This window comes from Fistularia commersonii, chromosome 2 (assembly GCF_037954325.1).
Source record: "Fistularia commersonii isolate RoL2024-O1a breed Wild chromosome 2, RoL_Fcom_v1.0, whole genome shotgun sequence".
NCBI classification, from domain to species: domain Eukaryota; kingdom Metazoa; phylum Chordata; class Actinopteri; order Syngnathiformes; family Fistulariidae; genus Fistularia; species Fistularia commersonii.
This window is the reverse complement of record NC_141285.1, coordinates 13,154,674-13,178,294: the sequence shown is the minus strand read 5'-3', so window position 1 is coordinate 13,178,294 and position 23,621 is coordinate 13,154,674. Positions and strand designations below refer to the sequence as shown.

General features: G+C 38.7%; 1 protein-coding gene across 1 annotated transcript in view; it reads right to left on the bottom strand.

Moving 5' to 3' along the window:
- Positions 1 to 6,856: 6,856 nt before the first annotated feature.
- Positions 6,857 to 23,621, bottom strand: part of lmbrd1 (LMBR1 domain containing 1) — a 49,710-nt gene continuing 32,945 nt past the window's right edge. Inside the window, exons 15-16 of the mRNA XM_086168178.1 lie at positions 8,418 to 8,509; positions 6,857 to 8,073 (exon numbers count right to left, since the gene is read on the bottom strand). Of these exons, the coding sequence (XP_086024304.1) occupies positions 7,963 to 8,073; positions 8,418 to 8,509 (203 nt within the window). The 3' untranslated portion in view covers positions 6,857 to 7,962. The remainder of the gene's footprint in view (positions 8,074 to 8,417; positions 8,510 to 23,621) is intronic.

Here is a 23,621-nt window from a genome sequence, read left to right as displayed (position 1 = left end):
TGTTGCTACTTGCTGCTCTCTATTCGACCCACTGTTCGATTTTGTCCTCCAACTGTGGCCATATCGCTGTTTCCTCGGCAACTCTGTTTAGTCTTCTTTATTTTGCTCAGGTCATCTTGTTGCTTCCGCCACTTCCGTACCACTGATTCGTTAATGTTGAATTCTTACGCTGCCACTCTATTCCCGTGACCTACTACATGACTGATCGCCGTCAGTTTAAACTCTGCATCGTAAGTGTGTCTCTGGAAAGGCGCCATATTGGGGTCTTTGTACACATACTGTACAAGTGTTGTGGGACTGGAATTCCCCTTTACCGTTTTACCGCTGCTACATTGGCGACGCCCCCCTCACTACGGTAGCCATAATTAACCAATATTGATCCTCGTGTAGGGCGCATCGGATTATAAGACGCACTGTTGGTTTTTGAGAAAAATTAAAGGTTTTTATGTGAGACTTACAGTGCGGAAAATACAATATATCATCTGAACCAGCCGCCTTTCCACTCTTCATCCTCTTCACTGCCTTCCTCACTTCATTTTTACAGATCTCTGCAACTTTGTGGTCTACAATAGTCACTGCTTCTTGCCTCTTTCATTTTCCACATTCATCAGCTCTTCAAAGCACTCTTTCCATCTTCCCATTACTCTTCTAGCATCTTTAAATACATTTCCCTCGCTATCCTTAATCACCCGGACCTGTTTTACATCCTTTCCAATGTTATTTCTCTGTTTCGCCACCCTGTATAGATCATACTCTCGTTCCTTACTGTCCAACCGAGCATACAAATCATCATACAGCCAAGTTACCTTGTTATGCAAGATGTATTCTACCTGGGTGCTCCTACCGCCACTCTTCTAAGTTAACCTATGTTCCTGTCTTATTTTACATTATACTACATTACACTACATCACATTTGGCAGACACTTTTATCCAAAGCGACTTACAATAGAGGACACAGGGACTGCAAATAACACTTGCAAATACAAGATGCACAGGAAACATACAGAACAGTAAGCTTGGGGTGTTTTTTTTTGTTTTTGTTTTTTGACAAAGACATACACAAACGTACACACACACACACACACACACACACACACACACACACACACACACACACACACACACACACACACACACACACACACTGCATAGCCTAACTTGGTGCCTAACCTGATCTGGGGCATCAGCGCAGTAAAAAGTCCTGAAAGAGAAACGTTTTTACCTGTTTCTTGAAGGTTGAGATAGATGATGCTAGTCTTGTTGCTTCCAGAAGTTTGTTCCACCACTGAGGTAGTAGAACTGAGAACAGTTTTGCCTGAGATCGCTTAGAGTGAGCAAAAGGTACTGCTAGTAGGTTTGTATTAGAGGAACACAGCTTTCTGCCGGGAACATAAGGTCTTATCATTTCGTTCGTTCGCATTTGGAAAAAAGTGGTCACTCCAGCCATTTCCATCCTTTTTGCAAAATTTACCACCATCTGTTCCTCTGCATTCCCATCCTGTATACCAAATCTATCCATCACTTCTTCATCCCCTTTATTGCCTGCACCAACATACCCATTGAAGTCTGCACCAATTACAACTCTCTCGTATCTGGGCATCACTTCATCTAGCTCATTTCAGAACTCTCTACCTTTTCCAGTCATAGTCCTGGTATTCAAAAGTCCCTTCTCTCAGTCCCAGACTCTTACCTGTTCTCTTCTTTCTCTACTACCGACACACGTCTGCCTCCTCTCCTTCTTTGACCTACAGTAGCCCAGTTTCCATCGGTTCCCTGTAGGTCACCGGTACCAGTAGCAGTCATCGTTAACCCGGGCCTCGACTGATCCGATTTGATCTGGTTGTTATGATTGATTTGCATGTTTGGTTTTAGCAAAAGTTTTAAACCGGATGCCCTTCTTGACGCAACCCTCTGCATTTATCCGGGCTTGGGACCGGCTTGGGGGGGTCACCAGCCAGTGCCGCCCTGAGGCTGCATTTCAACTATGAGACAGTATGAGAAAAAAAATACAGAATATCTCATTGCCTGATTTTTAAAGACTTTGTATGCAAATAATGGTGGAAAATAAGTATTTGGTCAATAACAGAGACCTATCTCAATACTTTATTGTACACTCTTTGTTGGCAATGACAGGTCAAACATTTTATGTCTTCACAAGGTTATCACACACTGTTGCCTGTATTTTGGCCCATTCCTCCACACAGATCTCCACTAGAGCAGTGATGTTTTGGGACTGTCACTGGGCAACACGGACTTTCATCTCTCTCCAAAGATTGTCTATCAGTTTGAGATCTGGAGACTGGCTAGGCCACTCCAGAACCTTGAAATGCTTGTTACAAAGCCACTCCTTCATTACCTGGGCAGTGTGTTTGGGATCATTGTCATGCTGAAAGACCCAGCAACGTTTCATCTTCAATGCTTCATTGCTGATGGAAGGAGGTTTGCACTCAAAATCCCAGGATAAATGCCCCAATTCAATCTTTCCTTTACACAGATCAGTTATCCTGGTCCCTCGCTTTACAGAAAAACAGCCCCAAAGCATGATGTGTCCACCCCTATGCTTCACAGTAGTTATGGAGTTATTTGAATACAACACAGCATTCTTTCTCCTCCAAACACAAGTTGAGTTTTTACCAAAAAGTTCTATTTTAGTTTCATCTGACCATAGGACATTCTCCTAGTCCTCTTCTGCATCATTCTATTGCTCTCTAGCAAACTTCAGATGGGCCTGGACATGTCGTAGTTTCAGCAGGGGGACACGTGTGGCACAGCATGAGTACCTGGCGGCATAGAGTGTTATTGATGGTAGCCTTTGTTATTTTGGTCCCAGCTCTCTGCATGTCATTCACTAGGTCCCCCTGTGTGGCTCTGGGATTTTTGCTCACTGTTCTTGTGATCATTTTGACCCCACGGGTGAGCTATTACATTACATAACAGTAAAGTAATTTTACGCTCCAAAGTGACTTACAGAAAGTGCAATTCAGTCACCAAAGATCCAAAGTACCAGTGGTCAGAAGTCAGAAGTGACCACTCTACTAAATAGCCATCTCAAATCCAAATACATACATTAATTTCTTCGATTCTTTTTTTTTTTTCGGGGAGGGGGGCTACGAGCGATTAGTAGGGTAGTGCTTGGATAAGAGGTAGGTAAGTAGATCTTGCGTGGAGCCTCAGATCGAGGGAGATTATCAGTGGTCTTGTATGTCTTCCATTTTCTAATAATTGCGCCCACAGTTGATTTCTTCACACCAAGCTGCTTATCTATTGCAGATTCTGTCTTCCCAGCCTGGTGCACATCTACAATTTTGTTTCTGGGGTCCTTTGACAGCTCTCTGTTCTTGGCCATAGTGGCGTTTGGAGTGTGACTGTTTCAGGTTGTGGACAGTTCTTCCTCTTCTTCTTTTGCTTTCGGCTTTTCCCTTCAGGGGTTGCCTCAGCATAAATCTCCTTTGGTCTTCCACGAGACCTCTTGACTGGCAGCTCCAATTCCAGCATCTGTCTACAAATACATTCACTATCCCTCCTCTGTAGATGACCAAACCATCTCAGTCTGGCTTCTCTGACCAAAACATCTAACATCTGCTACTGCTCTGATAGGCTCATTCCTGATCCTATCCATCCTGGTCACTCCTAAAGAGAACCTTAGCATCTTCATCTCTGCGACCTCTGGCTCTGCCTCCTGTCTTTTCGTCATTGTAACTGTTTCTAGGCCATTCAGCATTGCTGGTCTCACCACTGTCTTGTACACCTTTCCTTTCATTCTGGCAGTGGACAGTGTTGTGTCTTTTATACTGATAAGCAGGGGGCCAACAGGGGCCATTAATACAGGTAATGCGTGGAGGACAGATGAGCCTCTTAAAGAAGAAGTTAAAGGTCTGAGAGAGACAGAAATCTTTCTTGTTTGTAGGTGACCAAATTCTTAATTTACCAATTCTAAAAATTCTACAAATGATTTCCTTATCCACCCCCCCCCCCCATTCTGTCTCTCATAATTGTAGTGTACCTATGATGAAAATTGCAGGCCACTCTCATCTTTTTAAGTGGGAGAACTTGCACAACTGGAGGCTGACCAAATACTTTTTTGCCCCACTGTGCAAACTTCCCTGAAAAAAGTAATAAGTTTACTGTTAAATATAATTTTTTTCTCCCACTGGATATGAAACATTCCCAATCTGACCAGGTTTCTGCACCTCATTAGTGTTCACTTGATTAGATCGTTCAGATTTGTGAGGATGGACTGAGCCAAGCAGAAAAATACAAAGGAGGAATGGAAGGCTGAGGAACGGCTCTTCTTTTGCCTGTCTGTGGTTCTGCACAATATATTGCTAGTGCTTCAAGTGTATCAGTGTGAACCCCCCAGGCCCCTATATCCTTGTGTACAGTGTTTCACCCGGCAGAAGAGAAAGTGCCAGAGGAGGAAGTGCAACTGGGCTCTGCACAATTACTGAAGAAAAATGACAGGAGAGAGGGAGACAAGTAACAGTGGCTCACATGAACAAGGACATTCACAGGGCTGATGTCACAGTTGCATTAATTATATGTGGGATTTAGTCTAGACATTAACGTATGAATTCACTGTGAATTTCAGTTTAGACCATCAGACAATTAGGTTTATTATATACAGATGTGCTGCCTCTCGAAGTGCCTGTACAAGTGTTTTCTTTAAATGGACCAACTTACCATTCAGTGACAAAAACATGTAGCTCATTTATTTTGGATATAGTTTCTCATATTTACTAACCTTGGTGATAAAAAAGAGAATGCTGTGATGTTTGGGCTGTGATACTTTGCTTGGACCAAGGGATGAGAGACTTAACCAGTGAAACTTGAAATTAACTCTTAAAATAAGTTGTAAATAATGATTTAGACCCATTCTAAACCACAGATTAAATGTATCTCTCTTTTGCTGGGTAAATAAAGTCACTTCCTTAATTAGAATGTTCAATTATATTTCCTTTTGTTTTACATGAATTTTTACTTGAGCAGCCTTTTTTCTGAGTTCAACTGATATTTTCATGCAAAAAGCATTGGTGCCAGTTCAAAGCAAAACATGATACTTTTATCTAACCACCTAAACATCTATCATCTATCTAATTTTTCATTAGTATGATTTTATTGGTTTTATTGACTGCTATTGAAAATAGATTAAAATAAAATCAATCTTTGTGTAAATTAGTTTTTCTGCATGAAACATCAGAAGTGTCTGTCTTGAGACTGAAACTCTCAGCGGGGCCCCTGTCTTTCAAATGGAAAGCCTTATTATTTGTATGTTGTTAAATGGAGCTGCTGACAAGTCTGCTGGATGAGCTGTCATTTGGGAGTGACAGGCAGGTCTGACAGGCTCATGTGAGCAGAAAGGTTAACCTGCTTAAGGGTTGCAAACACTAAATCAACATAATCAAATTGATCCTGCATTACATTTCTCCCTGGTGGTATTTCTGAGATTGCGGTAAGGTAAACCATTGATCAGTCAGATGTCTGTGAAGTCAGACCTTGACCAATTGCTCTCTAAAAATCACAGAAAGCATTTCAATATAGATGGAAAACAAAATGTAGGAAAAGTAATGAGGTGTTTCTTTTCAAAGTCATTGCATCATTTAATTTTGAATCTAAAGCATGGTTTTACATCATATACAAACTGATGTAATTCAGCATGAGTGTAAATGTTGGCAGCATAGAGATATGTAAAAGATACATTCTGTTTGTTATGTGAGTGTTCATAGGATGGATACATATTAAATATTCATATATCAGAGGTCAGACTGAGATGCTTAGACATGTACAGGAACAAAGACCAAAAGAAGATTTAAGGATGGAGGGGAGGAGGACAAGTAAGATGATGTGGGAGAAGACGATTCATAGAATAGGGTTAAATGAAGGAAGATGATTTACTGTGGTAACCCCAAAAGGAACCAGTGAAAAGGAAAGCAGACACATTTAATATGTAACATTTTAAATGAAATTAAGCTGACTTCAAAAGTGAAAACCATTGATAATATTTCAGTTTGGATGTAAAAAAAATCCAAATTTAAAGAGTAGACCACTCAACAATGTGTTCAAATAAGTTTATTAAAAACCTAGAAAGAAAAACTAAAAGGCAACACCATGAGGAAAGAAAGACTTACCCAGACTGACTCTGACTAGGGCACGATAAGATAAGTCACTGTCTTAAAAGGGAAATCCTCTGATCTGACATGTTGATCATAGAAGCCTCTTGAAGTCCATTGCCTTATGCTTTTAGCTTAAGGTTTATTTGGTCTATTAGTGCACATGGGGGTGGCATATCACATCATGGCTTAACTCAAAGCATGCTGTATAAACACTTGAAAAGGTAAGCATGCCCCAAACTAATTGGACAGGCAAACAAAATGTAATGCAAATCCATCCGCAGCAGCCAGTGAGTAGTTACAGACTAATCCCAGGTTGGATGTATTTGACTGTCGCTTTTAGTTCATACGAATCCTTTTCACTCACAAAATTAGGATTTGACAATAGCAAATATGTGAAAACCACTCTCATCCTTTTCATGCACAGTTGCTGATTTATAAATCGGAATACAGTGAGATTATAATTAAAAAAACAAAACAAAGAACAATGAAGTGTAATTAAACTTAAACTTTTTTATGCTAATCACTCAATTTCTATCAGAAATAATATGTCCCTGCTGACATGAATTGTATCATATATATATACACGCTAGCGCAAGTGCGCAGGATGGCCAAAATGACCCCAATTGGTTACAGATGAATAAAGTGAAGTTAAGTCTTTGTGAGTCTTTAGCAAATAAAATCTCAGAGCAAATCTAAAACTGAACAGTGAATGAAAAGGAGACAAAAGAATTCGGTGTTGACAAATATGATGTGTATTTCAAGTGGGTTTATTTCTTTGAATACATGTACAGTACCACTCAATACTGACAATACGCTCAATGTGGCATGAGTAGATAAGCGGAACCGATTGGTATTGCAGCCTCAGTAAATTGGTTGTTTAGTAAACAAAGTGATACAGTAGTATTGGTTGCCCATCATACAGTAGAAATGTGTATTCATTAGGCAATGACATTTGATTCCCAAACCCATAATGAGTTATGTATTGTTCATGCACTGCTAGTCAGTTTTAGAATTTTATCTTTTAATCATAAATTAAACATTCCTCTGACACTGAATGGCAGAAACAATGTAAAAGATATAGTCAAAGTAGCCATTTTGTAGCCAAAAAGCCTGCAGTACATTAGCTTCAGCATCCTGGCAGAAGAATATCAGTTAATAACATTAATTTCGTGTTTTTTGAGCCAAAGAGAGCAAACAACCCGTTAAACCGATTTTGTTAAAAACTCAAGAGTTAATGAAATTGTTCTTTACACTTCACACGCAGTCCAAGTACCCAAGTTCACTGAAATCAGCACACAATTTAATCTGACTAGAAATACCTAAAAGGAACAACAGCAGTAATCCATCAAATGCTATATTCAACATCAACATAAGAGAAAAGAGCAATCAACACTAACAATTTAGCCTTTGTCAGCATCTAGAAATAATCACTGTCAACCAGTTACAACTCTGAGCTGTTCACAAAAGAAGTCAGCAAAAAATGATAATACTGTCAGAAATAAACACTTGAAGGACCTAGATTGTGTTCAATGAATAGAAATATGAGGGTTTGATCAAAGCACAGCCTCCTAAAGAGATTAGACAATGTTTGGAGTAGTTTATGACTACCTGTCAGTAAGAAGGACCTTGAGGAACAGAATCCCAAAATTGTTATACCTTTGACTGACATTATAATCTGTCTGGGGTCTAAATAAGAAAAGACTTGTTTTCAAAAAATAAGAACCTCTGTTGCTTCGGAAACAATCGATTGAATACCTCAAACTGCTGGCAGTAAGTTTATGAAATGGGACTTTCTATCCCCTTTAATGAACAGCGACAATACTTACAAACCTGTACAAATGAACACTGATTTTCAGTGCACATATTCATCCTCGCTTATGTCTGAGTCATCAGCCTCCACCTCTCCCTCAATCACAGATTTCTTCCCTTTGCAGCAGGAAACCACCAGACCCATGAGGAAAACCTGGTGATATGTAAAGCAAGCATTAAGAAAAGCTTAAATACAGATTCTCTGGTAGAGAGATTGCAGCAGTGGTACAACATACAGAAGCTACTAAACATTCTGCTGAAGGGATCTCAATTGTTTGCAGTTGTTATTCTCACCTTTTTGTGAGTAGGTGTTATATAATAAGCTTCTGCTTCCACATGTATACCCTCATGAACTGCACTTGATTTTTTATTTTATTTATTTTATTTTGTATAACGCCTGATGTTTGCACTTCAAAAGGCACTTCAAAAATCCTACGCAAATCAAGAATTATAAATCTGGTCACAATATACACAGATCTAAAGTAAAACTGAACTTACCCCAATGAAAGCCCAGTTACCGAAGTAATAGATGGTGCTGAAAAACCAAAACTTGTGAAGAAAGAGGTACGATCTTGTCACAGTGCACTGGTCTGAAAAGGACAGACAAGCAGAAAATGTTGCTTCTAATCTTTTTTGTGTATTATAATGAGCAAAGTTGAAATGCAGGCACATTTTAAAAAGAGATGATCTGTGTGATGAAATAGGTGTGCGTCAATGGCTGAATACTTTTGCCTGTGCAAAGTGTGAAAAGGGTGTGTAACTCAGACCTTTAAAGTAAAGTACTTTCTTTCTTACACTTGAAAACAAATTTTAAAGTTGCAAAAATAATGTGTACTGTATTAGATCATAAGAATTTTACTATAAGACATGGAAAAAAGACATTTGTCTCATACAAATCTCTGAATAAGATATTATTCTTACCACATTTCAAAAGAGAAACATTTGAGGAGAAAAATTAAAAGTAGAATACAAAATAGCATCTTTGAAAAAAAGAAAAAGAAGGCAAATACAGTAAAGATGTGGTAACAGTAAAATGTTGACATTTGTTTAAGAATTTTTTTCTTTGATTCTGTAATATTTGGTGGGAATGGTCTACTTAAAACATCACATGTTCCGTAAGTAGTATTCCAATTCAAGAAAAATACATTTCCTTCACAGAAAAATTCCACAAATCGATAAACTGCATTGAATCCAATCCTGCCCAGTATTTATAATCACATAAGTGATGCATTTGGTTTACAAGTAAATCTTTAGTAAATATGATGCACAGCACCTCCAGCATTTTTTTTTCAATTCTTTTACAGTAAATCCAACACAGAACCAATCTTCCCAAAAGAGGAAAGCCATGCTGTCAGTGTGAGTATGTTGTACCAGTGGGCACACGAGAAATTACCTAAATTGTAACTTGTGATGGAGTCATGCATCAAATATAACCAGAAGGGGATTTCATTCTTTCTAAACAGACTACATCCCTATGAGTCAGTAGTAGTTTTTAAATAATGAAAAATGAAGTAATGATAAAAATAATGAAAATAATGCTAATGGGGTCTGACGTATGTTTCCATGTTATTGTGTTAAGAACTGGTCCATTTTGAATAAAAACACAAGACCTAATTATTGTAAATCAAGCTGTTTTTCTTTGTCTCAGACATAGCTGCATAACTGTAGTTCCAACCTAAAGTTCCAGTTTTTGATAGAAGTAATACCTATTTTGATCTCCATGGCACAGACTGAAGTAACAAGATTCCTACAATGAGTCATGAGCCTCTATGGTCATGAATGGGTCTTGGCAAGCACAGGAAATGTTCATTATTACTAATGTGGAGAGTGCCACTGAAATGTGTGCCACACTTGATTTTTCAATTTGCTTTTGTGTTAAAACACAGGTAAAAATGGAAAAGAAAAAAAAAATTCTCTTTTGATCACACGCATTAATTGAATAAGTAAAGACAGAAATACATAATACACTTCTGAACAGATTTATAGATTTCAACATAACATAGCAAGCAAGTAGAGTGAAGATGAAATGCATTGTCTGGCTTTGTTACAGAAGCATCTGAAGAATAACACTAACCATGCTGAGCTGAACACATTTCTTCACACTGACTTGAACTCCATGAAGAGGACAGGCAGATTAATAACAAGCAACATCACATCAAGGTACACTAGGACAACTTGTGTGTCCTTTAAGTATTGTATTAAAACTGACAAGATCAAAACCATTCTCCTGTACCACATTAAAAAAAAAATCAGACGACAGAAACATGGCCTTTTAAAATGTACTTTAATGATCGCGTGCTTGGGAAATTATTTAATTGGTTTGTTGTATCATCTACGATAAAGACTACACAGAGAGAAGTCTTGGGAGTTTGGGAGAAATACCAGCAATTAGTTTATCCACGACTAGAATCAACAGATAGCAGAGGAAGCTAGTCTATCTTCATTCCAGTGACCCCACTATTTTGCTCTTTTACCTCAGCCATCTGTGGCTCTCCAGCTGTTCAACTGAATAGCAAAGCTCTGAGAGAGACAGACAGATGGTCTACAACAGAGGTCTGCCTAAATATATTACCATGTACACCGCTGACCTGCTTCACCTTGGAATCATTACCGTTCTCTGATAAGAGCACAGGACAGTGTGTGAGTACAGGTTATTTCACCTTGAATCACGATATCTAGGTGAGTGCTGCCCTGTGTAGCACAATGCATTATGTATAACTTTTATCTCCGCATACAAACACAAACACAAATGCATTTGAAAAAACACACACACAAAGCAGTCTTTGCAAAAGCCTCTCTATCACCAAGCATCATGTACCTACACTGTATGCTTCAACTCTCTCTATCTACAAAGCAAAAAGCACTTTCATTCCAGTGTCCTTTGAGGATAGTGATGTCCTTTTAACAGAACAATTTTCAAAAGCTCAAGTGTCTCATATCAGTGTGGTCCATGAAAGTGCCTACTTTTTTCCCACTTCCCCATTAATACATGGAAATCAACATAAAGAAACTAAATGTAACCGATTTGCCCTGAAAAATCTGGAACTCTGATTGTACTAATAAATAGAAAAAATGTGGTCATATACAGAAGGTCTTGACTGATAAAGATAACTTATCATAATCATTATTATAATTATTAGGTTATTATTAGTCATCATTAATAATAATAATCATAATGCTAATTGCGTCATAACAATCAGAGCACTATTAAAAAGAAATATGTACATATATTTATAAATTTAAAAAAAAAAGGAAATTGGACTAATACTGCTTTCATATCCGCTTCCGTGAACTCATGTCTTATGATGCATGACAGTAACTAGCAATTTAAGCAATATTGATTCTCTGACCAACATCCACACACGCACACACAGACAGACAGACAGACAGACACACACACACACACACACACACACACACACACACACACACAGACACACACACAGACACACACACAGACACACACATATGCACAGGCACACTAAACTACCCCCTATCCATCCATCCATACTATATATCATCCATATAATGTTCCATATCCATATTCCTAACTCTGTGTTAATGTGTTAATAAAGCTTCAGGCAGATTTCTGAATTAAGGAAAGATGTGAATTTTTTTATTTTAGCTTAATTCTGTTTCTAGTTATTGAGGAATATTTATCTACCATTGGCAAAAATGGGATTGTCCGCTGTTCCGTTCTAGACAGTTGGTTTGTACTGGGTCATTCAAGCTTTTTTTGAAGTAAATACTTGCCCCCCACTTTAGACTTTGTAGTGTCCTCGACAAGCCTAGATTCTACTACCAAGAATTTATTCCATACATGAATTTTAAGCTACAGCTACTTTTGAACATGTGGGTTTATTGACATCTTCAGAGTTAAAAACTTCAAGCTGCAAAAAATATATATGTGATGAGCCAGATCTAAAGAGACAGACTTTGATATATCTTCACATCGTATTAAAATATTTGGGTTATAAATGTGTATTATCATTACGATCATATGATGATAGACAGTATATGTGTGCCTGTTTACATGTTTAAATTAATCCGATCACCGAATGCAGCAATGCTCGAATTATAAAAACACATTTCAAGCCTACAATTTCAAATAAATCTTGGATACAAAACACACAGTACCTATTAATTTTGAAACATTGCCATAGAAGCAAACATGGTTTGATAGATTACTTGCATCTAAGAATTTCAACACATATATTTTTCTGTGCATATAAGTTTTTGAATGACAAATTCCATTGAAATGCAACCTATAATACTACATTTAATGCTAAGTACAAGAACACTAATTTCTGCATGAGTCAAGGGAGTTTCTAGTTGAAAATTGCCTGGACACCTGATGTCTAACAGAAGCAACACAAACAATTATGACTGTTCTCTGAAAGCTCTTATAACACTTCTGTAGAAAAAGCAAGTTGCTAGGTAACAGACTGTATTCCACACTCAGGAGGCGCTCCTCTGTATCAGAGGTGTCTCCAGAATTCAAGAACAAAGCATAATGAGATGCTATATTAAAAAGTAAAAACAAGAGATGTCGGGATGCCAATAAATACACTAAATAGGCCAACATTTAGACAGAACAAGGAGACGTGTCTAAAACGATATATCAAAATATATAGCTCCCTCTTGGGTTAATGATACGAGTGGATAAATGAGATAATTGTTGGAAACATTCTGTCATGAGTCGATAAACTTTCTCAGCTGACAAGTTTTTAAAGTTCCCTTTTTTTTGTTCCTTTATATACAACACCAATATCTGCATTTTCAGCCAGTGGTCTATGTTGGTGCATGGCAATAATGTGAGTCCATGCCAGCTAATACAAGGTTTTCGTGGCATTCTTCATTTCTTATGCTCTGCACTGGACAAGGACCAGACAAATGAGCTTTGCCAAAATGCTTGGAAACAAGCTTGTGGATTTACATGGGAAATTAAGTAATATCTACTCCTGCTAAAGAAACCCAGACAGAACTCTTCAACCAAGATGTGTCTTCAACTTGAATAGTAAGTATATACACTCATTGTGTATTTCTAATGTTGTCTATTTAAACAGTGTGCCGTTTGAGGCGGTGAAATTTACCAGCTGTTAAATCCATGCCACTCAGTATTTCAGAAGTAAGCCACTTCTGTCAAGCCACTGAAATAGTTTTGCCTGGCTCACAGTACTGGGAACTCCCAGGTGGATCATACTTCCACTCTTGCAAGCCATCCAATTCAATCCAATTGAGTAGGCTGGTGAGTAAACTGAATATAAACCAGAGGGCTCCTCCTATGGCGATGGTAAACATTGACTCAGCTTCCTAAATGAAAGGAGGGCCTGGCCGTGCTTGATGTTGGTCTAAATACCAATAAGTTCTATGAAGATAAGCAAGATGCCCTACCACTCAGTGTACTGCCTTGGCCCCTCCAGTCAGTCTGGGTGACAACTGTGCACAAAATGTTGAAATTATGACCAAACAGTGTATTCTAGAGGGTTATATTCAAAGTCAGTCAAAGGTTCACTCAATTCACAGTGTATACACTATTAAATTTCATTCTCGAATCAGGCAATAAATAGTGCACTCAAACTCAATGCAGGCCAAATAAGTCAGAAAAAAATGGTTATTTTATTTTGATCCAGCCCAGTCTTTTCATGGCTAGAATGTACAATTGTCAGTTGTTACTAGATACTATCATATTGGCAGGTAGATCAATTTTTTAAATGAAAAAAAAAATAGAAGAAAAAAACATTCAAACAAGCAGGCTTTATCGTTCACCAGCAGTCCTGGCAATGTTGCCCATCCAGGAACCAAATGTAGTTTCTGAGGTTGGCATGCAACTACACAGCCCACAAAAGATTCTCCATTTTGTTGTTACTTACTCTACACACCTTCAACGTATTTTAATTCATCCTTTATTAATCCCCGCGGGGAAATTCTTTCTCTACAATTAACACATCATCAATAAGCCATGATAGGTAGGCATGCCGTCCACCAGCATCAGGGGAGCAGTTAGAGGTTCAGTGTCTTGCTCAACAACACTTCGACACACTAGGAAGAGCCGGGAATCGAACCAGAAATGTTCGATTCCAAAGACGATTGCTCTACCTCCTGCACCCTCACTCCCATCCTTCAACTTTCAACAACTTTTCTTCAACTAACTGAAAAGTAACAGTTAATTGTAAATCTCATCTGAATGGTATGTGGAGGGTACCTCAACAGTAAGGATTACATTTCACAAGTTAGTAACCACCAGCAATCCAGTCTCCTCATCAACTAACTGGAGGGGGTTGGCCAAAAACGTCTGCCGCCTCTGCAAATCCACTACATTCTTACTGTGACAGCAAACAAAACAGCGTTTTGAGTAAAAACACAATAAGCCAAGTCTATTTCCCAAATATAGGACCTTTTCATAATTACTGTCACAATATGCATTCCATGTTGTATCTACAAAGTCGCTGTCTTATTATGGTTTTGACAGGCCAACACTGCATGACTCCATGATCCCACCTATCTATGCATCCCTGCACTGCTAAGTTTCAAGATAATACTGTGCCCGAATGTTGTACATTAACTACAGTTATCCCAGCACAGCTCCATTGCTTTGGGGTTGGTGACACTCTACCCTCCTAAATTTGACATTTAGTATCGAGGTCCATTAATTAAAGATGAAAGTCCACATGACCAGCTGTTATTTTTGCTACTCCTTGTAGATATAAGGCTTTGTTCAACCAGTGAGTTTTCCAATTGATTGTGGAGGCTAGTTTCCTTGCACAGGGTCATCATGGGGTGAGAGCTCACTCTACATGAAGTAGCTATGCTGTGATGGACTACATTTAAAATTGCAAAAAGCTGGTCATCTTTTTGGACATGGTGACTCCTTTTATAACTCACCCTGTCTTTTCTCCTGTCTTGGAGCACCAACAGGTTGGGATTTATTACTGGGTCAGTTGTTGTAAAGACGGCCATGGATGTATCCTATCAAGAACTGCGTGTTTAAAGGAATATTTCGAAAGAAAAATTATTTCATGCAAATGCTTTTCCAAATGCTTTTTGTTTTGGGGACGAATTTGAGTTGGGCATCCTAGACAGAATAACTTCAAGATTCTAGTCTAGGATTGTTCAGCGAAAAAAATATCATGTCCGCAGTGGCAGTATTATTCCTTGTTATTCCTTGAGTCAGTATCATTAGCGATGGATTAAGACGACAAATTCTGTAAAGACAGAATTTTTCAGCAATGTAATCATATAATGGGCATAGCCCTTTAAAGGTGTCTCTTTTTTTAATTACAACAATCATCAAGAGGCCCAGACAAAAAAGTAGAGGCACATACAATGTGTGCTCATCAACCACCAGTGAGAGTTATACACCTAAAAATCATCAATACTGATGGGAAGGACTCAAGTCAAAAGTTTATGATCAAAGCAACTCCCACAGCAGAAACCATAGCATGAGCTTTACAGAGGGGAGAATAATTTAGACCAGCATCACCTAAAGCAGATAACTCTACTACTTCAACCCTAGTTCATGAAGTTATTCAATTTTCAATTCATATTCATTACTAAAATTGACTACATTGAAAGTCATTCAATGAACTTGGAGGAGTCTTTGAAAAGTCCCCCATAAAAAAAAATTGATACAGTGAGTGATTGATTTGTAATATTGAATTACATGGGTGTGGGAGAGACAGATTGAAGCACCAATGTCCAACAGTGAATATTAGCTCAAAAAAGACATCAAAAGAAAATAAACTATAGTGCTAGTCCATCAACTCTGAATGAATTTTCATATTAATGTCTCTCTGTATAAAATTAGATATTATGTTTCATTATTTAAACTGAAAAAGGATTGTTCAAACAAACCTAAAATATTAAAAGATCAGATAGATACAACTTACAGACAGCATTTTTGGGAAAAAAAAATCTGTCGCTGATGGAAACTGGGTTAGAGTTGCCTAGGACCGTGTTAACTAGCTCTTGGGGGTTCCTTTCCATTTTAGGGAATAAATGTGTGATGAACAGATAATTACCTTGGAATAGATAATGAAGTGCTTGGCACCTGCTCACTCCAGGAGTTTAGAGGCATGCACACAGAGAGAGTCAAGCAGCCAATGTCGAGAAATGTCAATGTATTTTTGAGATACTATTATTTAATTTTTCCATTACATATCCACATTGCGGAGAAAGTTGAAATCTAAACATGTAAGCACATTTTATCCTTCTTTACTCTTTTAGTTATAATGAAACTCCTGAACTGTAGTACAATTCAGGAATGAGTTCAGGAGCAGTATGAATGAATTTGTGCAATACAAGAAAGATGCAATGAATAATATGTGGATAACAGTATAGAAAACCAAATGTACATTAAAAAAAAATCAAATTTAATAACAGCAGTCACTTATTTTCTTTAAAATTGGATCCTGTTTACCTTCTGGGGGGGGTCTTTATTCAGTCTTGCAAAGAAATTACATTGTGAAACAATTAATTGTATTAATTAAGAAAATGAAGCTTGGTGACTGGAGCCACATGCCAACGTTACGGAAGAGGGGATGAAATACTCCTTTGGGAAATGGCTGCTTTATCATATAAGGTAAGATATGCTTGCTATCTCTCAATGCACAAAAGAAATCTGGTACAAGTTACTTTAAAAGGTAAATTGTCTAAAAGCTTCTGATAGTCTCTTTTGACACTTCATTAGCTTGTCTCATTATGAAAAGCTGCTCTTTATAATAAAACCGAAACAAAATCAGTCTAAGTTGGTAAACTCTCAGAGTAAAATACTACTGGCTAATCCCCTTTATGTCAATAATAATGGGAGAATTGAACAACCATCCATCCATCACTCTCTACACCTGAAAACTGATATTTGGGCAAGAAACCAGAGAAGAGGTCTTTGATAAAAGTCATTGTATCAGTAACCTTAAATAAGAAGTATTTAAAAACAAAACTGCCATTATCTAAAAAACTTCATCAATTATAATTAATCTGTTATTAATCTCTCGTGGGGATATTCGTTCTCTGCAATTAACCCATCATGGATGAACCATGAGCAGTAGCCTGCCGTCCATCAGCACCAGGGAAGCAGTTAGGGTTCAGTGTCTTGCTCAACAACACTTTGACATTCTAGAAGGATCTGGGAATCAAACCAGGGTGTTCGGTTCCATAGATGATTACTCTATTTCCTACCTCACACCGCCCATAATTACGCCTCTGTACATCACCAGAGACAGGAAGTTGCACACTGGAAGTATGAAAATCAGACATTGCTTTTGGATTGTTTAACAGAATAATTTAAAATATAAACTAATTAAACTGGCCTGGACAAAAATGATTGTTCCCTTAACTTAATACTTTGTTTCACAACCTTTTAAGGCAATGACAGCAATCAAACTCTTTAACTGTCAAATAAGGACCTCTGCACATGTCATCTGGTATGATGGCCTGCTCTTCCTGAAACAGTTACTGTATCATGGATAATATCCCCCAAAAATACCACTGCTGTTACAAACCTGTATGGATGTCAGTTTGCCATCAAGTAAAGGCTAATGAAATACAAACATAAAATTTGGGATCAATAATTCATATTTCAGAAGATATTCTTTCAGAAACATTACAGCCACCTTTGTCCATCAATAGTGGGATAATACTTACTTCATAGCAAGGAATAAAAGTAAACCAAAAAAGTTCAGTTTAATAGAGGAATCATCAGACAAAAAAAAACCCTATTAAATATTTTAGTACGAGTTTCTAAAGAGAATCAAACAACTTAATTTTGGTTTATTTACGATCAATTTTTTGTTTTGTTTTGTTAAACCTGAAAAAGGGTATTCTCCTACATTTCGTTGCTTGGTGTTATACAATACTGGTAGATATTAAAGAAAACAACCCAAGGGTTTTATTTAAGGAAAAGGCGTAATGTATTCATATCCCCTCTGTGAGCTGCCACCTTAACATGGTGGAGGGGTTTGCGTGTCCCAGTGATCCTGGGGGTTATGTTGTCAGGGGCTTTATGCCCCTAGGGGGGGTCACCCAAGGTAAGCAGGTCCCAGGTGAGACACTAGACAAAGTGTGGCTCAGAAGACCTCCCATGAAGAAGAAAATCATCAGACCAAGTTTTCTCTTACCTGGACGCAGGTCACTAGGGCCCACCCTGGAGCCAGGCCCAAGGAAGGGGAGGGGAGCACCTGGTGACCGGGTCTATCCATGGGGCTCGGTTAGGCACAGCCTGAAGGAACAACAATGGTCCCTCTTCCCCTTGGCTCACCACCCACAGGAGGGGCCAAGGGGGTTGGGTGCAGTGAGAGCTGAGCGGTAGCCTGTGCGGGGGACCTTGGCAGGCCGATCCTCGGCTGCAGAAGCTGGCTCCTGGGACATGGAATGTCACCTCTCGGGGACATAGGACCCGAGAGGGATTAATAACACGAGGCTGAGGGATTCTGACTAGATATAGTCAGACTCACCTTGTGGTGTCTTTTTTTTTATTGCGGAGTTGCCCAGGTGAGAGGCACCGGTCAGGCGTGGGCATTATGATTGCCACCCGTCTCGGCGCCTGGACTGTGGGGTTCATCCCTGTGGATGAGAGGGTAGCCTCCCTCCGCCTTCAGGTGGGGGTATGGGTTCTGACTGTTGTGGCTGTGCACCCAACAAAAGTTCACGCACCTTTCTTGGGGTCCCTAGAGGGGCTGCTAGAGACCGCTCCTACCATTATGCTGGGAGACTTAAACGCTTATGTGGGCAACAACAGTGCAACTTGGAAAGGCATGATTCGAAGGAACAGCCCCCCTGATCAGAGCCCGAGCGGTGTTTTGTTATTGGACTTCAGTGCTCGTCACGGATTGTCCATAACAAATACCATCTTAAGGCATAAAGGTGTCCATATGTGCACTTGGCACCAACAGACCTTAGGCCATCGTTCTCTGATTGACCTTATGGTTGTATTGTGATCCCCCTTTTTAAAAAGGGGGGTTGGAGGGTGTGCGCCAACTACAAGGGTATCGCACTCCTCAGCCTCCCTGGTAAGGTCTATTCAGTGGTGCTGGAGAAGAAGGTCCGCCGAGTCATTGAACCTCAGATTCAGGAGGAGCAGTGTGGTTTTCGTCCTAGTCGTGGAACAGTGGACCAGTTCTATACCCTCAGCAGGGTCCTCGAGGGGGCATGTGAGTTTGCCTAACCAGTCTACATGGGTTTTGTGGACCTGGAGAAGGCATTCAACCATGTCCCATGGGAAGTTATGTGAGGGATGCTCTAGTAGTACAGGGTATGAAGCCCGTCATATGGGTTGTTGAGTCCCTGTATGATTGGTGTCGGAGCTTGGTCTGCATTGGCAGTCATAAATCCGACCCATTTCCTTGGATTGGCCTACGCCAGGGCTACCCTTTGTCACCAATTCTGTTCATTACTTTTATGGACGGAATTTCTGGGCACGGCCGGGCATCGAGGGGATCTGGTTTGGTGAGTCCCCGCTTTTTGCAATGATGTGGTTCTGTTGGCTTCATCAGGCCATGAGGTCCAGCTCTCACAGGAATGGTTCGCAGCCGAGCATGAAGCAGCTGGGATGAGAATAAGCACCTCCAAATCCAAGACCATGGTGCTCAACTGGAAACAGCTGGAATGCCCACTTTGGGTCGGGAAAGAGGTCCTGCCCCAGGTGCAGGAGTTCAAGTATCTCGTGGTCTTGTTCACAAGTGAGGGAAGGATGAAGCGGGATATCGACAGGCGGGTCTGTGCAGCGTCTGCAGCAATGCGGACAATGTCTGTCATGATCAAGAGGGAGCTGAGCCAAAAGGCAAAGCCCTCAATTTACATATCAATCTACGTTCCAACACTCACTTATGGTCATGAGCTGTGGGTAGTGACCGAAAGAACGAGATCACAGATACAAGCGGCCAAGATGAGCTTCCTCCGCAGGGTGGCTGGATTCTCCCCTAGAGATAGGGTGAGAAGTTTGGTCATCCGGGAGGAGCTCGGAGTAGAGCCGCTGCTCCTACGCATAGAGAGGAGCCAGATGAGATGGCTCGGGTATCTGATGTCTCCTCCTGGGGGAGGTATTCCAGGCATGTTCATCTGGGAGACCACGAGGAAGACCGAGGACACACTGGACAGACTATGTCTCCAGGCTGGCCTGGGTACGTCTCGGGGTATCCCAAGAGGAAATGGACCATGTGGTGGGGGAGAGGGAGGTCTGGGCCTCACTGCTCCGGCTCCTGCCCCCGCGACCCGAGTGCGGATAGGCAGGAGAAGATGGACGGATGGATGCATTCATATCTGTATGGTAGTAACAGAATTACAAATAGAAGATGTAATTCTAATTTTTCTCTTTACTGGGAAGACATTACCAGTAGGACTGTCAATGTCTTTACTCTGACTCATTGATCTGTGGTATCGATTGTTTTTCTATAGTTGAAGAAGGGATTTGACATTACTGATTGATTTTTAAAATTTCCTCTTATTCTATTCTGAAGCCCTATTCAATTCATAGTCATTTATGTGACATTAAATTACTAGACTTACTAAAATGGAAGATTCCAGGTCAGAATCGTACTACAGTTATAAAGTACTATTATTTTAGCAAATACCAATATGCTGCAATTGAAGCAAACACTTTAAAAGACTTTCAGTGAAGAACATATACAATGCACCGACACATACTCCGACAAATGCTTTGATCCAAGACATTTACAAGACTGTGCAGTTTGATACATATGACTTTTTAGCCTTGTGTGAAACACGTTTATATATTTTACCTGCATAATCCATGTGAAAACAACCTACTTTCCAATACTTTGTGTATAATTAATAACAAAGTAGCTTCATCAAATTTGCAGCAAGCGCTGTACAATAACATCAATATTGTCGTGAATTTTTGGAGGATAAATTGGCTGATTTATATTGTGAGCAATACTTAATTCACCCTGGATCAAAACATTAGAGCTCTCTTTCACTAACTGCTGCTGAGAGGATGGATGAAGTAAATACTATTCATTACAAAAAAATCAACAATGGCTTTGTCTAAAATATTTCTATCCTCAGACATAAACCTGCGTCAATCAAAATTTGCCTGGCACAAAATGTCTGGGCTAGCACAGTGCTTTTACAGGCATTGTAAAGCATTTACATAATGTCTCAAGGAATGACATCGCATATAGTGAATGGTTAAAGAACATGAAATCAAGGAACTTAATAAATAATAAAAATGATGAAACACTGATATACAAAAATAAATTCTGAAATAATATACTATGATAATAGCATATTATTGATAAATAATTAAATATGATATGATAAAAAAAATGCTAAGAATAATACTATGATTAATTAATCATTCATTCATTCATTCATTATCTACCACTTAACGTGCACTTCGGGTTATGGGATGCTGGCGCCTATCCCTGCTGTCAATGGGCAAGAGGCATGGTACATCCTGCACAGGTAGCCAGTCGATTGCAGAGCAACCATTCACACTCCTATTCACAGGTGATTTTCCAATTTTTACAATGAACCTTCTGCATGTTTTTGGATATTAATTATCACTGAAATTTTACTAAATTGTAAATCACCCTGCCCTTGCACAGAAAATGTTATCATGGTTTTTGAATGGCTAATCCAAAGTTGAGAGCACAATGATGATGCAATAATTTAGATCTTATTAGATGTGTTTCACTAATTCAATCATTAAGGATTATCAGAAGAAAGCAAAAATAAATGTTCATGCACATTCAAGTATTGATGCAATAGTTGCTTGAACGTAAATGTTTGTGACATTTACCACCATAACCTGTTTAAACTAGTCTCACTACCATCTAAAGTGCTGACATGCTATTGACGAATAAAGAACTGTAAGGAGGAGAAACGCAAGAAGTTAATCACAGGGAAGATCACTTAAAAGATGCTGTATCTGGGTTTATGAAGGATAAGGGCTATACCAAAGGAAAAGCCAATGGTAGTCAAAATATAAGATTAACATGCATATTTAAAGTTTCTCTCTGATATTAATGGTTCGTAAAATATTTTTTGCGGTCTCAACAGCAAAAGTGACGACAACAGCAACAACAACAACATAATAATAATAACAATAATAATAATCATGATAATAGTAATCACAGTGATAATGATGATTGTGATGATGATCATGATAATCTTGACATGTTGCTGTTGTTATGATTTCTGTTTAAATTTGTAATTACTATCAATATCGATCAGATGTCCAACTCATCTGCTCAACATTAAGTAGTTTAATATACAACGCAGATTTTTATGTTAATTATGTTTTTGAATGCAATGTGAGCTTGTGAATAGTATGTTCTTTGACTCATTTGGGGAATGGGAAAGTTTCACTTTATTTACATTTCAGCAATGATCAAATGCCATATGACACCTCAGTAGGAAAAGCCACTACATGTACCCATCCCTATCATTTATTATGAGGACTAAAAATGTTTCAGATTTTATACATATGCAGTAGTCCCTCATTGATTGCAGGGGTTATGTTCCAGAACCAACCACAAAAATCCACCAAGTAGCGACCATATTTTTATTATTTTAAATCTTATAGCTCTATGACCCTCCTCACACTCCTATTAACCTTTCGCACTTTTACTAACCTTTCCCATACTCTTATAAACACTTCTATACTATACACTTTTACATAATATGCTCTTAAATACAGAGCAGCAATCATAATGGAAATAATGAATATATAAAAATACAATTATACTTCAAAAAAACGTGTTATAATAAAAATCTGCCATATAAAATTAGATTAAAAAAAAATCTGTGATACAGTTACATCAAAAACATCAATTTGCGTCTTGTGATCATATGCTTCCATGAACCAAAAATGAATTTTCAACATCAATTACGCTGAGAGGAACCGATAACATTCAGCTACGTTTGATAAATTTACAGCACAAACTAAAGAAAACTTGTCCCATGAATTGTCCTTACTAGGCTTAATTTTCTTCTTCTTTTCCTTTTGGCTTTTGCTTTAAGGGTTCGCCACAGCGAATCAACCTTCTCCATCTAACCCTAATCTGTATCATCGTCTCTCACTCCAAATAACTTCATATCCTCCCCTACTACATGTGCTCTTTAACATGTGCTCTCCCTCTGATCGACTCATTTACGAGGCTTAATATTTTGTGTAAATGTGTTCCTTCAGATAGTGAATTGTTATATCAGGCTAAAAAAATGTTTTTATATTGTATATTTATATGCTCAACTATGTGGAAAATGGAGGTAAATATATGAGATAACTATCAGCTAAAGAATAATCCCTCCAAAAAGGCCTCAATTAAAATGTTTATAGCTGCTATCAATGCTGGTACAAATTACACATCTCTAATGCAAAAAAACAAAGAAAAAGGATGTATTTCTCCAGGTCTCGCTTACTGAACTTTGACCATCTTTACAGTAGGAAGGGACCAAATCATACGGGTACCATCAAATAATAGCCTGAGCGTTCATAAATTTTAGAACAAAGAGTAGTTGTGTATTACTAAAATTCCAGTATTTTTGTTGTTTTAGATGACCAAGATGTCGTATACATGCAAGCTGCCGCCTCTTTTCTGTGATACCCAGACCCTGTACGTTATAGTGCTTTACAGTTTGAAACCTTGTCAAAAGTCTCACAATATCATTGTGTTCTGTTTTATCTGTTCTCTCAGAATATGGAGGCAATGGCACTGGTTCATTTTTACCACAAAGTCATACAGG